This window comes from Mixophyes fleayi, chromosome 3 (genome assembly GCF_038048845.1).
Source record: "Mixophyes fleayi isolate aMixFle1 chromosome 3, aMixFle1.hap1, whole genome shotgun sequence".
Taxonomy (NCBI): Eukaryota; Metazoa; Chordata; class Amphibia; order Anura; family Limnodynastidae; genus Mixophyes; species Mixophyes fleayi.
Window position 1 is genome coordinate 193,878,307 of NC_134404.1, and position 18,642 is coordinate 193,896,948.

At 40.4% G+C, this 18,642-nt stretch overlaps 1 protein-coding gene across 3 annotated transcripts in view; it reads left to right on the forward strand.

The window, feature by feature from the left end:
* The window catches only part of NT5DC1 (5'-nucleotidase domain containing 1), a 332,570-nt gene extending 326,446 nt beyond the window's left edge, over positions 1–6,124 (forward strand). For 2 of the 3 annotated variants that reach the window (XM_075202951.1, XM_075202953.1), the window contains 2 exons: positions 3,445–3,613; positions 5,239–6,124. In XM_075202951.1, coding sequence (XP_075059052.1) covers positions 3,445–3,613; positions 5,239–5,357 — 288 coding nt within the window. In that variant the 3' untranslated portion in view covers positions 5,358–6,124. The remainder of the gene's footprint in view (positions 1–3,444; positions 3,614–5,238) is intronic. The other variant, XM_075202950.1, reaches the window with a different exon arrangement.
* Positions 6,125–18,642: the final 12,518 nt, after the last annotated feature.

Below are 18,642 nucleotides of genomic sequence, written 5' to 3' on the forward strand. Positions count from 1 at the left end.
TGTAAGAAAAAGAAGATGGAGGAGGGGGGCAGGGCTGCCACTGAGAAAATAATAACACTGCACATTGTGTCACTCAATCAGCATTAGTCCCCCTAACTTTTCTAGGGGCTAGGTTTACTAAACGGCGGGTGTGAAAAAGTGGAGATGTTGCCTATAGCAACCAATCAGATTCTAGCTTTCATTTATTTAGTGCATTCTACAAAATGACAGCTAGAATCTGATTGGTTGCCATAGGCAACATCTCCACTTTTTGAAACCTGCAGTTTGGTAAATATACCCCTAGGTCTCCTTTCACAGTTTAGACACAGGCAAAAGACCCTCATAATTGTTTGAGAATTGCATGCTCCGTTTCTAAACGTGTGTTCTATTTGTATTTAATCGTTACGAGTAAATTATGTTCGATTTACAACGGATATAACGTATATATTTACAGACCATAATATAACCTGTGATTGCAAACATTCCTGTATCTGCTAAAAATATATTCCAGTATTTCATCCATATCAAGGTATATGTATTACGTGACACACATTGTAAGATCACAAAATGTTTCATGGAATAAACATTTTTTTTACATTTATGGATTGATGCATTACATGGAGTTTCAGAACTTGTTGTCTTTCTTTAGGTTCAGTTTCACCTCCAGAATGCATATATTTGTTAGAGAGAGGATTTTCCAGGTGTCCTCTTTGCAGTAGTATGCATGAAAAAAAAATAACTTTAAATTGCAATTTTACAAAAGATAGCCTCCACATCTGTGGTTTCCTGTCAATGTCCTAGTTATATCTCATTCTACCCTATCATTATCTTATATCTGTTCCTAGTTGTACACAGGATACAGAAACTGAACATCAGTAAGCAATGCCACACAATCTCATAAGTTATCATAGATTCACATGTCAAACGGTTTTATATTTTTTTTTACTATTTAATAATCACGTAAAGCTGGTTTTGAACACAACAACAATATATCAGCCCTTTTCAAATACAGTAGCTTATGTATTTAACTCCATACAAGTGAAAAGAATAATAGAAAGCACTGTACAGACTGCAGATTGGAAGATTCATACACAGGGGCATTGCCAGTAATGTGTCATCAACCATATTGGGCGTGTTTTGTTCTGTACCAGCATCACACCAGCTCATTACTGAACTGTAAAGAATGCCTACCTACACTGCCTTGTTATTTGTGCAAATTCAACTATTTGTCTTTCAAGGTGCCCACCCATTTCCCAGTTTTCATGGCAGAAACAGTAAAATGTCACTTGAAAGTCCATGCCCAGGCCCCCCCAAAGACGCCTTATTCACACCTCTCTGTGTTTAAAGCAATCTTGTCCAATCACATTTTTCCCTGTTAACTAGCATCTCTACCTATGTAAAATGTACTATGCCCATGTGCATAATAACACTTGTATTGCCATATCTCTGCAGTATAAATGGTGCCCCCAACATGAAAGTGTTGGTCCTATCATAAATAATTATTGTCCCCATTATCAGTCAATTACTATTGCACCCTTAATATAATTATACATTCATATTACCACCATAATATAATAATACAATAATATTGTGCCCTTAATATAATGAAAAATAAAAATATTTTAAAGCTGTTGGAGGTGGGGGGTGTTCATAGCTGTTTGTGATGACAGAAGGGGGATATACTTAATGCTATAGTAGAAAGTCAGGGTAAAATTGAACAATGTATTTTATTGTTAGTGATTAAAATGAAACATTGTTGCAATTAATGTATTGTTTATATAATTGTTATTATTGTAATTTGTATAATGTTTTGCTTAATAATTGTTTATTTAGAAAGCATGCAACACTTCTATAGTTCTATGCAATTGTGGAGATTGCAAGCACAAATTGACACAGTAAATTTGGAATCTAAAACATTTTTATTCTTTAGGGGGCATTTGCATTGTTTTTGAATAAAGTTACAACATTTAAGTCAAGGAAACAACCATGAACTATTTAACAATAGGAAACACTTATAATGATTGCCTACTGTTTAGTGAATATGAGTCTGAAACATAAAGGGCAAACATAATACAACCTAATGTAATTCTGGTTATTTGAAGTACTAAATCTATGAGATCATTACAGATACAGGGTTGAAAATAATATCTTACAGCTGTGGAAAATGTACTTGCCAAAGTTAACAAAAACAAGTTTTAGGTTTTAAAATCCTGGGAGATGTTTAGCTAAAAAACAAGCATGCTTTTTCTATAGCTTTATGGCTTAAAATGATCAAAAATGTAATTTTGTAAAGTAGCAAGGAACATTTAAACACCTAAATATAACCTGTCACATGCAATTAAATTAATTTCATTAAATGGTCTTTGATATTTTAGGACTTTTGAACTTTACATGTATGAACTTCACTTCATATAGTGATTTGAAAGCACAATCATCACCTTATAATTATTCTGTGCTGTTGTTGATGTTTAGATACTCAGCTTGGCTATCATCATCATTTATTTATATAGCGCCACTAATTCCGCAGCGCTGTACAGAGAACTCATTCACAACAGTCCCTACCCTATTGGAGCTTACAGTCTAAATTCCCTAATATAGACACACACTCACACAGACAGACAAAGAGGGAGATAGACAGACAGGGAGACAGACAGACAGAGACTAGGGTCAATTTTTGATAGCAGCCAATTAACCTAGCAGTATGTTTTTGGAGTGAGGGAGAAAACCGGAGCACCCGGAGGAAATCCACGCAAACACAGGGAGAACATACAAACTCCACACAAATAAGAAATCGATTGGACTGAAATACTTTGAGCTGCTATTAACATGCTTTGATTGGCTACAGTTTGTTGTAAATTGACAACTTAATCTCCTGTCTTTTTTTTCCTGCTTTAAAGAATAAATTCAATAGGTACTCTGACCATTGTCAAATGGCACTAAAATTACTTGTATTACGAGGTCAGATCATTATTTAAATTAAATATTGAAAAGTGAAGCAAGGCTCACATTTGTCTAAATGTATTTGGCGGTAATCACACCTAGAAATGTAAAGTGTCTTTATTTATTTTATTTTTTTAATACTGCATATGTAACCACTGATACTATTGTTGATGCTATAAGCACTTTATTAATGGTCAAATGTTATTACAAGCATTAGTTACTAATATGCTAATTCCCAGATTTATTAATTTATTGTTTAATGTATGTATATATTTTTTTATTGAGCTCATGCATTTTGCACAGTATGGGGTTCAGCACACATCCCCAAGTGTCCTTTTAAAGACAGAAAGATGCTAGTTGCTAAGTAAAAGAGAGAGCTATGTTTACCGGTTCGCCTTGGGCACATAAACATGTGAACCTTGCTCTTATTAGCCTTCTGTATTTGCACTGGCTTGAAATTAATAGTTCTCATAATCCATGAGTCTTTGTGAAGCATGTGTCATTCTTCTCTTTGGCTGGAATTAGAGCCTTCAACCACAAGAACCATATTCTGTATCGAAAAAATGGGGATCTTACTTTGCAGACAGCATTCCTGGCACAAAAAGCACACAGGAAATACAGACTGCCACTTGGTGTTGCATCAGTATTCGGGATTACAGCACAATTACCATCCCAAGCATCATGTCAATCGTAGGTGAGTGGTGGATTTTCAAAGGCAATTTTCTCAATTGTTAGCAAATATTGCAGTAACCTACTTGTAAAGTGAAAAAAGTACTGATAATTACCTAGTCAATGTTGGTCAAAGGTTACAATACGCCCCGCACCCTAAATACTCCTCTCCCCCTCAGGCACTGCACCCCCCTCCCTTCTTACTTTCTGTGAAGCAAGAGTTTGGCATTGAGGAAGGGGGATGCATTTGATTTAAATACCCAGGGCTGTTAGTGCTCAGTGCATGGGCAGCCAGCTCTTAGCTTAGGGCCTCATTCAGTGTTTTACGTGCCTCCAAAATATTGGCGTTCTAATCTGTGTTAGATTGCATAATGTTACCCCCGGCCTTGTACCTAAGCATAGAATATTGGTAACTGCAGAAGGGAATCCCAAAATAAATGATTATATTTTATAGCACAGTACCACTGATCTTTAGAGGATCGTTCCAGCCATTGATCTTAGACAGGACTTCATTTTAGCCTGTAACTAAAGGAAAAAACTCTTTACATTTAATTTGTGTTCATCCTATTTATCACCTGTAATACTACTATTATAAAAATTGTTGTGTAGCATAAAGGTGGGAATAAGAGAAGCACAAATGAAGCATTAAAAAATTATCACAGTGCCGTATCTTATCCCCCCTGCTAGGAGAAATGTGTGCATCTCATAGTGACTTGCTAGGACAACACTCATAGTAAAGCTCCAGGCTTGTGTTGTTTGTATCATCAACACCCTGACCTGAATCTATGAATCAGCATGTAAAAGTACTGACTATGTTTCACAGAAATGTGTTCTATTGCTCAATGTTTAACCATCCCTTGTTAACTTGGTGAAACATGTAACTGTGCGGGCACATGGGAGAGAGCGACACAGCACGCTGCATGGTAATGCTTAATCTCGTTGCCATATGTGCACACCTTTCCTCTGCTCGGACTCTTCCATGCACACCTCCGGCTGACAACTACGAAAAACGTCTGAAAAGTAGACAGATAGGAATGGAGGAGTGGAAATGCGCTGCTATTTCCTCAATATTAGCCTTAATACGTAGACTGCTTAGTATTATATATTGTACCAAGCACTTGATTTCATTAAAAATCACCATTGACTTACACTAGATTTGTTTGCAGAATAAATTATAATAGTTAAAAAAAAGAACATATATGTGCTACAATTTATAACTATAGGGATCATTTCCTAATTTACTGACTGTTTACTTATTTGGAAAATGAAGAAAAGCAGTTTTTTTTTTGTCTGCCACATAAATATATTTATACATATATTTTATCTTGCTGCAATAACCCATGTGCCTGTCACTTAAAGTGGCCACAAATAGATGCATAAATTGACAGAGAAATATCTCAACTTCTGTGCTGTCACTTGTAAATGACCCTTTATTATATTGGTTTTTCATGGGAACTGGGTGTTTTTGATATCTGAAAGTGTACTGATAGCAAATATGATTTAATATTCATATCTAGCCTAATTCATAAGATCTAAAATTGACTAGCTTAATAATATTTTACTGTATGTAGAACTGGTGAATTTACGAGCTTAAACCATTTGGAAGTTTAAAGAAATATATTTGTTTCATTTTTTTTTATTTTTTTTTAGATTTGCCACTGGATCACAAATTTCCCAGATTTTCAAGCAATAATTCAGACACTGATGGCTTCTACCCACATCCACCGGCAGCCCTGCTATCTCAGAACAAGGAGGGTGCTGCAGCGTAGTCAGTGTTACCAGTAATAGGAAGAGCAAAATGACTACATTAATGGCTGTAACTGTTCTAAACTATTATGTAGATCAGCAAATGTGATTGAATATGACTTTTCAAATCAAGCTACTCTTTAGTAAATAATTTCACATATTTTAGTTGACAGGAAAGTAGGATAAACCAAAATGTTTTGTAAAAGTATTTTGTATTCATTTTGAAGCAAATTTGTGACCCTCAGTTTGTAAAATGCAAAGTTTTGAATACAGAGTTTCGAGAGTCAGTCAGAAATCCTCCTGCTACCGTTTGTTTACAGTTTAGTTATAATAGACAAAGGTGTTGACATTTTTGTTTTCGAATGTCAGTTGGCAATCTTTGGCATTATAAGGATTTCTACTGGCTGTGCATGTTGGGAAATGTAATAAAAAGGACTAGACTGCAGAAGGCAAGTAGGAATCACTTTCTGTAATCAATGTAAAAAATATTGGAAATCCATATGAAGCTTACACAAGTTGCTGAAATTTTATAGAAGTGTCAAGAAACAACATTCTCTGAGAAGATGTTTAGTACTGTGATGCTGAAATAAATATACAGTAAATATTGATAATGTCTTTAGCATTCATTTTAGGTACATTAGAACTAGTTGTAGTGTAAAGTAGATGTACTAAGTAAAAACATGCCCTAGCTGGTCTATCTGAATTTGGAATAGAAACACATTACTACTTGGCTAGAGATAAGCGTTATGTATTTAACATTTGTTTTTGTTATGCAACACAGTTATTTTATTTGTGGATTGCAGAAGTGTGAAGTCTTCCTAATAACTATGTTGAAATGTTGTTCTCTGTTTCGCAGGACGTCATCACAGAAACGGTTATGTTTTTCTTCCACCCTAAAATAGAAAATGTAAAAATAATAACAGTATTACAAATTGGAAAAGCAATCCATGGAGATAATTTACAGTTAAGTCAACTGCGTTGACACTTAATAGATCATTTAAATGACAGTTCTGTACTTAAATTTGCCAATGTCCTACTGATGAAAAAATGAATTATACCTAGACACCCAAGCTAAAGCATAAATAGTGTGATCCACGCAATTGCCTTCAGAAATCCAACAATACTTTTACTGTTCTCCAAAAATCTTGTCCTGGAAGATTGAGAGAGGGAAACGATCATGAAATAGAAGCATATAGTTGGATAGGTGCTGCAGTCATTCATTTAGTTGTCATTCTCCCTCAACAACCAGTCTTGACACTTTTTTTTTTAGCAAGTTCTCTAGAAAGAAATGCCAGAACAACAGTAAACAGTATTGGTGTTGGTCATGGAAGAAAATGTTAATACCTGGTCATCAACTTGAAAGTGAATTAAGAACTCCTCTCTTTTTCATTAGAGAGAGAGAGAAAATTATCAGATCCACTTTTTTCAGCAGAGAATTTATTAAATCTTGACACCATAATGCATAGGGAGGGGAAAAGGGAAATTGATTGGTGTTTGGTCAGGAATACCAATGAAATGAGGGTTTAACAATGAAAAACACCTGTCTGAAATATTTGTACAGGACACATGTGGAAGACATGGGTGGAATTCCTTGTTTAGTAGTTAGACAGTGTTGGGGAGGATGCATAGTTTGTTTTGTACTGTGGGTGGCATGACCAACGCTGAATTAGTTGGCTGGTGACTAGTGACTGAATGTTTAGCCAGAAGCAGGGTCATGGAAAATTGTAAAGATTTTTTTCATTTGTTTGTTGAAACTGCATCTCTTGCTGATTGTGTCATCCTGACATCTCTGAATAATGTTCAGCAAAAGTGGCTCAGTAAAACTGTGTGAGCATCAGCTGTTTGCCGTTCTTATCACAAGTGGTGTTATCATGGGATTACAAAGGACAGCCAGGTCCTGCTGTCCACCCAATCAACAAACCGAGGGTGGTGAGTGATGCAAAATCTGTTTATTACAAAAAAGTTTGCTGCAAATGTGGAAAAGTGTATGGTAATGCAAACCTTAATCACAAAGGAAATGTATAAAATTGTTTTAAGTGTAATTTACAGGTGACACAAATCTTTATTACAAGTAAAACTCTTTATTTATGCTTAGGGAAGCAAAAGTTCACTTTCCTACACATTAAGAGGATATTCTAAGGGCTTTTATGAATGTGGTCACTGGTGAAACAACACTTAGAGGATGCTCAGGAGCATCAGAAAAGGCATTATGATACTCGGTCAGTATTCCGTTCTTTTAACCTGGGTGTCAAAATATTAGTTGTTGTCGGGACCCAGGAAAGTAAACTCTTTGCACACTGGCAGGAACCTTATGACGTCATTGAGGAGGTTGGGCAGGTAAACTATAAAGTCCACTAGTTGGACAGAAAGCGGGAAGAACAAATCTATCATGTCAGTTAACTAAAACCTTAGCACAAATAAAATTCTGTGTCTTTCAATGCCAGCCGTTAATACAGAGAACTGTGAGGGGCCCACTGCTTCTAAGGCAGCAAGTGGTAGAAATGGTGGAGCAAAACTTTTCTCCTATTCCTGGGCTTACCACTCTTATAGAACATGACATAATCACACCTCATCGGGTAGTTGTTAAGCAACGGCGCTACCGTATATCTGAGGATAGGCGGGCTGCGTAGAAGCAAGAGGTTGAAAACATGATTCAACTAGATGTGTATGAATCCACCAGTCAGTGGAATACTCCTATTAGATTAGTCCCGAAACCCAATGGGACAATACGCTTTTGCAATGATTTTAGACCTTTAAATAAGGTCTCCCATTTGACACTTATCCTGTGCCAGGAATAGATGAACTGGTAGACAACTTAACCAGAAGTATATATTTGACCACTTTAGACCTCACAAAGGGTTATTAGCAGATATCCCTGAGAGCCTCTGCCAAGCTCAAAACTGCATTATCTATATATTGGCTTTTTCCAACATAATGTCTTTTGGACTGCATGGAGCACCTGCCATGTTCCAGAGGGCTATGGATAAACTCTTAAAGCCACATAAGGCATATCTTACTGTGTATCTGGATGACAGTCATCTACTCACGGGATTGGGAATCACATCTTCCCAAAGTAAGACTGAACTGTAGCCAGTCTTGCATTTCTCACCTTTGGTTGCGTTAGCTGTGATCTCTCTCCTCCCTGCCTACATAACCACATAGTTCCTTGGCATAAGACTCCCCAATGTCCCATCATTATAAAAAAAATATATTATATTATCATTTTGTTTTTTTGAAACAAAACATAGCAATGGACTCAAAACTGTTAAGTCACTGCCATGCAAAATATAGGAAATATTAGATCTAGATTTCCTACCAGATTGTGGGTTTTCTAGATTGGCCTGGGGTATTTTAAGGAGGGGGAACATTATAACCACTGTTAATTTTTGGGCAAGGAAAAGAAAACGATGGTAATAGATACATTTACCTTTTCCTGTTCACTACACATGACAATACGCACAAAAGGGATCTACTAGACGTAATAGGACAAAGGAAGGGAAATACAATCTCTTTAGCACACAAGAGTTAAGACCTGTCTTGCCAAAAAAACTGTGGCTGCAGAAAACACATCTATTGAATAGTGTTTAATAAAAATACACATGCAACTCCATCCTGCTGTCATGCAGTTTTCATCTGGAAAATCCTAGCAAAAAATGCCTACACTGCAGAAATCGCTCTGGTATATTGATCCCTAATGTTCTCAGCAACTTCAGCTGCTCTCTGTTGGTAACTCTGCTTAGACACTTGTAATCTGCCAAATGCTAGTAAACTTAGGGGGAGATTTAATTTAGCGTGAGGTGCTGCACATATTTCCGGCATTTCTGGTTAGAAATCTCTGCTCATTTGTCTGTACACCTCTATGGGAAAATGAACTGAGATTCCATTCAGAACATTGAGGCGATGTGTCTCCGAGGACTGTTTCGGACACATATCATGCTTAACTAAATCTCCACTTTAGACACGTTCTGACCCACCCTGGGTACAGTGTGAATAATAAGAACAAAATCGGTCTTCCTCAACCGTCACTAGGTGTTTTCACATTCTGACACCGCCCATACCCCCCCTGCTAAAGTACTGCACTTTTCATCCCTCACCCTTCATACGTTGGGACAACATTAGAGCTCCCAGCTTCTGCTCCTCTGTGTCAGGCTGAGTGTGTGGTGCTGCACTGTGCCATCACTGTGCAGTGCAATGGGACCAGCTCTGACACTGAGAAGTAGCAGCTTGATGTGCCATCCTGTCAGCCTGCTCTACAAGGTAAGAAATGTCAGGAAAAAGAAGAAGAGGCCAGACAAAAGTTTTTACATTAACAAGCACACACCTCTCTTCCCCATTGTAGGCCAATTAAAAGTCCCTGGACGGGCGACACTCACAGTGAGGAAAGTTATAACAAATGCTTGTTTAAGTCACTCATTTAGTGCCTGATTTCATTAAAGAACGTTAATGCCTATCTGTGCTGTATTTTGTGTTAAATTGCACTGCGCATGCCCATAACCGGACTATGCCAGTGAACGCAAGAACATCAAATATGTCTTTGAATGCAAATGACACTGCCGACAGCCTATGATTTCTTGGGCGAAACTGAGATGGAATGGACATATACATAGGCAATGTACAGTAAGAGCACGCCAAACTCGAGCACATGCAGGAGCGTCTGATTCAAGCTTTGGGCATCTCTTGCACTAGCTACAGGGCAGGTATAACTGGTGAGTGATAGTGATTACGGTCTCGTATGCATGCTAGAACATTTGTTTGCACTTGAGCACCTGGAAAAATGCATTTTATGTATAGTAGACAAGAAGCAGTATTAAGTGCAGACAGGAAAAGTACAAGCTCTTAATGTAATGCAGGAATCGTACAGTAGTATAATACTCTTTTGTATATATGTCTGAAGAAATGCTGGTGGAGGTTTATAGAGTCTGAGGCAATGCAAGTTAATAAACAATGTCTCTGAAGCAATGATGGTGCAGATTTCCACAATCCAGTAAGCACAAGAGATCAATTGATTGTTACCGCAGTCCGTGCCTGGGGATTCTGAGTACATACTATATATTAGCAGACAAAACAGGAGACAAATATAAGCAAAGCCAGGAACCAGCATACTTGTGTGATGCAATACAGGTATCATGGGTCCAATATAAACAGAATCAGGAACTAACAGATTTGTATAATGCACTCCAGGTAACAGGAAACAACTGAAGGCAGAGCCAGGAACAACATATGCAAGATCAGGAAAAAATAGAACACAGGTACAGTAACCAAGCTAGCGGGTTCAACACTATCACTGGCAATAAGCGCATGACAGGTGAGAGTTTAAATAGTTGAGTCTTCCAATCAGCTCATAGAAGAAGACACGGCTGAAGTGTAGCAAATCTGAGGATCCAGCAGGATACAAGTCAGATTTTACCCTAACAGAAGCTAACTGTATAAACCCCTGAGCCTCTTACTACGCAACAATATTATGATGCCGAGCTACTGAAGCCCACTATACCAACCAATACATTGTTTATATGATTTATTAACACAAGAATCATTTGAAGAACATATAATTATCAATTATAAACCGAATTGCTATTTTGTTCAAGGTGATAAAATGTGTAAAGTATAGACAGTTCAAGCACTATTGGTTACTTTAAATGCATATTTTTCAATACGTAGATTTCATAAGTGATCATGCATCGTTATAATAAACCATGCTATACTTACTTTTCGATGTGTTAACATCTTCATATTTCCATTTGTTGTTCACAGATAACCATGTAAACAAGGATGAAAACCAAAGCTGACACAAAATGATTTCTACACACACCATATACAATAATATGTGAAAAATAGTTCAAATTCAATGTGTAATGGTGGTATTCTTCATTCTGTGCCTCACTTATGAAGTATATGTATTGAAAAATATTGATAATATTTAAAGGAACCAATAGGGCTTGAACTGTCTCACTTTCACTTTCCACATTTTATCACAGTACATTGGAATTCATGTATGGGTCATTGGGGTGTGTTTAAGCTGCGTTTGGGTGTAGAGCGCTGGGGAAATTCTTATTTTTATATACACAATTTTATTTAAAGACCAATTATGATGCAGGATTTAGAATTAGGTAGGCAGTTTCATAGTTTTGTTTGATAGCTCTGGTCTTTTATTAAAAAAAAAAAATAAACTAGTATTTTCCAGGAAGGAAACAAATATCTTCGGGGAAAAAAAAACATTTCATTTTTTTTTTCGTTATCCAAACAGAAGTCCCCCTGCCCTTTTCAAACTTAATTTCCTAATACATTAATTTTTATTAAGCCTCATGTGTTGTTCATTTTGAGTTTACATATGTTACCTTTGATTTTGTTTATAAACAGTATTTTAACAAAAACATCCTTTTAACGTCAGTTATGTTTATGAAGTGTAAATTAAGTTAATTCCAAGCTTTCTCATGAACTAACACTAATGCTGCACACATTCCAAGGTCATGATACTGTTCCAGAGCTATCAGGCAGATAGGGCACTTAATTGGATATTCCACAGCTTGTAATAGGGTGGATTTCACTAGAATAGTGTTTGCAAAGTGAAACTTACATTTGCAGGAAATACGATGCCAAGTGAAACTGATTCCAGATGTTTTCTTTCTTCCCGAGTATATTAGATATATAAAAAAGAAGCCACATTGAAAATAAAAGCCATAACTATATACTACAAGCTATTTATTTTAAACAGCTAATCTTGCATTAATAAGTCAAATTTTAAAATTATAAGGTAAACCATTTTAATGTTATATAACTTTAACATGATAGTGTCACCTAGTCTTATTTTTTAAGCATGGTATCCAACACAGCTAACAATGTGTACAAGATGTCTCAGTTACCCTGCATGATTGCAGTGCAGCACTCTGGATGGATCATTAACTGTCATTCACTAGAGAATACTTTGCAATAAACCACAATAACCAATCAGCAATTAGCTTTTTTTGTGTCTAGTGCTAGTTAGACAATAAAAGAAAGTGCCTGCTTGGTTGCTGCCTCATAGCACTGGGGTTCCATTCCAACTAGGGCACTATCTGTGTGTATCTTCTCCACGTTTACTTGGGACTCACCTGGGTGCACCGGTTTCATCCCACAGCCCAAAAGCTTACTATGGGGGAAATGTCAAGCAATAGTTTTTGTGGGGATTTTCAGAACTGCTGCAAAAGAGCTCTACTGATTTGGACCTCCAAAATGCTGGATGTACTATCCAGCGGTTTGCAGGATTCATATGCAAATTGCCCGCACGGTTTTAAATCTCAATAATCTACACAAATAGAGGGAATGAGGCCAGGAATAATGGTGAAGCAAGAGTTTCCCTTAGGCCAAAACTTAGGAGAGTAGGGTGTAGAGGATGTAGGGACGTAGTGTAGTAGTCAAGCAGAGAAGACTAATGCTGGCAAAACTTAATTTGCCCTTAAAAGGCAGCTGTGGTTAGGGATCTGCACATCTGTGTGCAGTTGACCCTCTTAGGAGAAGCGTTGAACATTGTCAAAAACATTAAATATAAAGAGAATTGTGAAAGGGAAGGTCTCAAAGGAGAGAAGAGCGGCTAGGGCCACATGTGAGGCAGTTGATTCCTCGTGAAATCATTGTGAATGTGAATGTCCACTATATAGACAGGCCTCTCTCTCAACAACAGTCCGGTGCTTAAACGAGAATATTTACCCTTATAACCATGTTATAAATATATGTATATTTTAAAGTACCAAAGTATAACACATGTTTTACAAATCATACAATCCTGTTGACACATGTGCTTACTTGAATATGTCGTGTAAAACATGTTTTTATTGCTGAAACTAAACATATTTCACATATTGTCAGGCCGGAGGCCTATTGGAGACTACAATGAGCAGGACACTAACCGGTATTAGCACTACTGAACTAGCAGGTGCAGAGTCTAACGTACCCCTGGTATTCGCCAGGGACCTCCGCAAGGTGGTTTGGACTTCACTGCACAGGGCACGCAGGTCGCGGTCCTACTAGCCAGTTGCCGGTGTAGTGTAGAAGAGTCAGACGGTCAAGCCAATCGAGAATACAAGGTATCAGGGAGAATCAAGAGGAATGGTCAACAAGCCGAGGTCGGAACAAAATGGGTCACACAGATAAAGGAAGGTCGCCAAGCTGGGTCACAACGAGAGCTGAATCACAGAAAGCACAATCAGGGAACAAGGAGCAGGGAAAACCAGGAACACTGGGTCAGGAACCTGTTACTCTGGCACCGTAATGGCGCCAGAGCCAGGTTTAAATAGAGGCAGGTAGCCGCTGATAGGAAGAGCCAGGGGGGCGGCACGCAGGAGAAACAGTAGCGTCCCGTTGCTAGGCAACAGGTCAAAGGTAGGGCGCATGCGCCCGACAAGAATTCTGACCGGAAGCCGCAGTGCGTCTGTTGCCTAGTAACAGAGCGCTACGGCCCAGAAGGCAGGCGTCTGTCCCCGACAGACGGGATCAGCGGGGACTACGCCTGACAGTACCCCCTCTCTTCCTTCCTCTCAAAGAAGGATTGGTCCTCCAGAAATTTAGCAAGGAGACGAGGAGCATGAAGATCAGCTTCTGGAACCCAGGATCTCTCCTCAGGGCCATAACCTTTCCAATTTTGATTGAAAAAGTAGCTTTATTTGTATAAAGTACAAAAAACACAGGCGATACATTTCATTCAAGTGTACACAGTACACCGTAAGACATAATCATGCATACATTTTAGTACAATTCAGGGCATAAAGTACAAGATATGACATCCTATACTATATACATCAAGTACTGCACTAATCATTCAAACTTTAAACCATATCACATTACAATAAAAAACATTGGATGTGAGGGTGAGGTAGGTGAGAGGGGTAGGGTGGGGGAGTCCCGAGCAAAAGGTTTTTATTGAGGACAGACACAAAGGGAAGGGTGCATAAATAAGACATGACATTCAATAACACTTCAAGCTGGGGAGGGGGTAAGGGAGTGGAGGCACAAACCAAAGATTTTATTGATAAAAAGCACACAATGGGGAGAAGGAGAAGAGGGAAACAACAATCAATAACAATCAATCGTCATCGTCTTCTTCCTCAGGACTGTCAAGGGTGTTATAGTCTCTTAGCAGGCTGTGGATCAGCCTGCGACAATCCTGGATGGTCATCTCCCGCTTCAAGATGAGGCGATTCCTGGCAAGTCACTAAGCGTCCTTAAAACAGTTCATAAGGCGCCAGGCCTCCTGGATTGCCTCAACGATGTGAGTCCCAGGAAATAATCCATAAAATACCGAATGGTATGAAAGGCAAGTCCTGGGCACACTGTCCTTAAGTTCATGATCCAGGGCATCCAACAGTGCCTGTGCAGTGGGGCAGTCCCAAAAAATATGCTGAGCAGTCTCCCTTCTGGTGATACAAAAGGGTCAGTGAACATATCTGCACAGGTTTCGGGAGTACATGAATGTCCTGAGAGGCAGACCCCCCTGGAAAGCCATCCATGCAATGTCCTTGTGTCTATTAGTCTCTTAGAGGCCACATTCTCCCAGACGTGTTTGGCCATAGCCACAGGGAGCCCTGGAACAGACTCCATAACATCCTTCGCTCTGATGATCTTGTGGATAGTTTTTGGCTTCCACAAGTCCGGTTTAAGTCCCTCCAGATGGTGCTCCCTCACAAATTGTCCAACATCCAGGTAAAACCAAGGTGTAGTCCAGTTGTAAGGGAAGAAGCTGTCCCACTTGTCCCAACCAAGGTTTCTCCAAAGAGGCAGGAGGAAAATGCGAGACATGGACTTCCCATCAGAGCAAATGTTCTTTTCAAGGAGTGTCCTGCGGATGCAGTTACAAACAAAGAAGGCTCGCAGCATGGTGGGGATGTCCGGTATCCCTTTCCCACCTTTGAGGGGCTCCTTGTACATAACTGACTGCTTCACTGTGTCCATCTTGGAGCCCCAGATGAAGTGAAAAACTGTCCTCGTGATGGTCATACGGACAGCAGCAAGAGGTGGCCATGCTTGGGCCGTGTACTGCAGAACAGGAAGAATCTCGTTGCGCAGCACCAGTGCTTTCCCTTCGATGGTAAGGTCTCTGAGGCTCCACAGTCCAATTCTGTCTGACTGTCGCCAGTCTCTCTTCCCAACACTTCAGGGCCGCCTCCTCTCCACCAAACCAAACTCCAAGGATTTTGATGAAGTCTGGCTTGATTATGAAGGGGAATGCAGCGGGGGATGACAGGTGCCACTGACCAAACAGCATCGCCTCTGACTTCCCGCATTTGACCTTTGCCCATGAAGCTCGGCCAAAGTTCTCGCAGGTCTGGACGAGTGCTGCCACCGAACGCTGATCAGCGCAGAAGACAGTGACGTCATCCATGTAGAGCGAACACTTGGCCTCTAGACGTTCTGGACCCGGTGCGATGATGTCTCTTATCTCTGGATTCCACCTGATGCACATCGCGAAGATCTCTATACAAAAGACAATAAGAAGAGGTGAAAGGGCAGCCTTGTCTGACCCCAGACATGACAGAAAAGGGGTCAGTCTTCCAGCCATTCACCAACACTGAGCTGTAAATATCAAGGTACATCAGGTTAACATAAGAACAAAACATATCACCCAAACCAATCTGCACAGAACCTTACGCATAAAATCATGAGAAACACGATCAAAGGCCTTCTCCTGATCAAGACTGACCAGGGCCACGTGTGCATGGCGGTCTTTGATGTAATGGACCTTGTCCCTCATCAGCGCAAGGCTGTCTGCAATCCTGCGACCAGGAATGCCACAAGTCTGGTCAGGATGAACAATTCGCCCAATGACAACCTTTAGCCTGTTGGCTAGTACCTTGGCCAGGATCTTGTAGTCCACGTTCAGGAGGGAGATGTGCCTCCAATTTTTGAGGTCGCATCTCTCTCCCTTGCGCTTATACAAAATCGTGATCAATCCCTCTCTCAGAGTCGGAGGCATTCTGCCCTCCACCACCATCTCCTCATACAGCTCTAGCAGGTCCGGGCCAATGAGGTCCCACAGTGCTACATAGAGCTTCGCTGGGAGGCCATCACTGGCCGGGGTCCTACCCGGCCTAAAGGATTTAGCGGCAGAGTGCAGCTCCCCCAACGTGAGGGGGGCATCCATGGCTGCTCTACATGCAGGATAAATAGCGTTAGTGATACCTGACAGGAACGATTCAGCCGCATCATTGTCTGTAGTCTTAGGGGAGTAGAGGTTGCTGTAGTAGTCTGAGATGACTCCCATGATGCCCTCTTTCCCATTCCTGGGGGTGCCAGTCTCGTCCCGCCGTTCAGTCGGGCGTGTGGCCAGAGTGGAGTTTTCTGAAAAAGAAAGAGTTTCTCACCCTTGTCCAGATTCTCCACCTTGGAACGGAAGATGATGCATCTGGACTCCTCCTCGAAGTGCCTTTTTAGGCCCTCCTTGGCCTCCTCTAGATCATCCTTCACGTCCCAGCCGCAAAGTTGGAGATGCATCAGGGACTGCAGCTGACTCTGCAGCCTCCTGAAGTTTCTCTTCCCATAACCTTTCCAATGCACCGGATACTGACGGTTGCCTTGAACAAAGCGGATCTTCAGAATTCTCTCTACTTCAAATTCGTCCCCAGAGAGGTCTTGATGGGAGGAGGAGAGACAGGTTCTTTGAAGAATTTGTTGAGGACTAGAGGTTTCAGCAGGGAAATTTGGATATTGTTGTGGATTCTAAGGGAAGGAAGTAATGAGAGCTTGTAGGAAACAGGGTTAATGACTTGAGAAATAGCGAAAGGGCCGATAAACCGGGGAGCCAGTTTCATCGTCGGAACTTGGAGACGGAGGTTGCGAGTTGCCAGCCACACACGATCTCCCACCTTCAGAGCTGTAAGATTTCTCCTACTGCAGTCAGCAGCTCTCTTATGTCATTGCACTGAAGTAGAAAGTGTTGTTTTAGTCTTGGTCCAGATTTGTGAAAAGTCATGGATGAGGGAGTCAGCAGCCGGCACAGGAGAAGCTGGAGCCTCCGATAAGAGGGGAGGAGTAGGATGTCTACCATAGACAACGAAGAAAGGTGAATAGCATGAGGAAGAATGTAAGAGGTTGTTATGAGCAAATTCGACCCAGTAAAGGAGTTCATTCCAGGAAGCCTGATGTTCAGAAGCAAAGCATCACAAGAAACACTCCAGGTCCTGATTCACTCGCTCCGTCTGTCCATTCGTCTGAGGGTGGTAGCAGGAAGAGAATTTGAGTTTAACCCCAATCTTGGCGCAGAAGAAATTCCTTCGTCCTCTTGTAGCCGGCATGACCTGCAAATTTAGATTTGTGTGCCCAGCACAGTAATTTAGGGCGGAGATGTGGCTCTACGAAGGAGCGTCCAGGAGGAGGAGACACGGATGAGGAGTTGGTAATAGCCACTACTTGAATAGGGTTCAGAATGTTTTTGTTGTCAGAGGAGGCCAGGGAATCCGTATTATCAAATGATCTAATGCATCGGCCTTGTAATTCTTGGAACCAGGACGAAAAATAAGGATAAGTTGGAACCGAGAAAAAAAAAAAGAGACCAGCGAGTCTGGCGGGGGTTAAGACATTGTGCCTCCTGGAGGTAGGTACGGTTCTTGTGGTCAGTCATCATGGTTATGGGGTGTAATGCCCCTTTGAGAAGGTGGCGCCAATCTTCTAGAGCCATTTTAATGGCCAAGAGCTCCTTGTCTCCGATCCCATAATTGAATTCACCACCAGAATTTTTTTTAGAAAGGAATCCACAAGTCTCCAGAGTACCAGAAGAAGGTCATTGGGACAAGACAGCCCCAATTCCTACAGAAGAGACGTCAACCTCAAGAAGGAAAGGTCTCCCCTGGTCTGGTTGTTTGAGGATGGGAGTCACAATAAATGCCTCCTTAAGAGTCTTGAAGGCCATTACCGCCTTTGTAGGCCATGGTTTGCACCACCAGGCTCCTTTGCGGGTTAATGCTATAATAGGACAGATGATGGAAGAAAACCCTTTAATGAACTGACTGTAATAGTTGGCAAACACGATGAAGCATTGCGTAGCTTTGAGACCAGCGAGAAGTGGGCAGTTGATGATGGCTTCTACCTTCTTGGGGTCCATTTGGAGACCAGTGCCAGAGACCAGATAACCGAGGAAGGCAACCTGAGAGCATTCAAAGAGGCATTTGTCCAACTTACAATATAGGAAATGTTTCCTGAGATGGGAGAGGACCATCTTTACATGAAGGCGATGAAAGCATAGATCGAGTGAGAATATTAGAATATCATCAAGGTAGACAATCACAGATTGGTACAGAAGATCCCTGAAGATCTGGTTGCTGAAGTCCTGAAAAACAGCAGGAG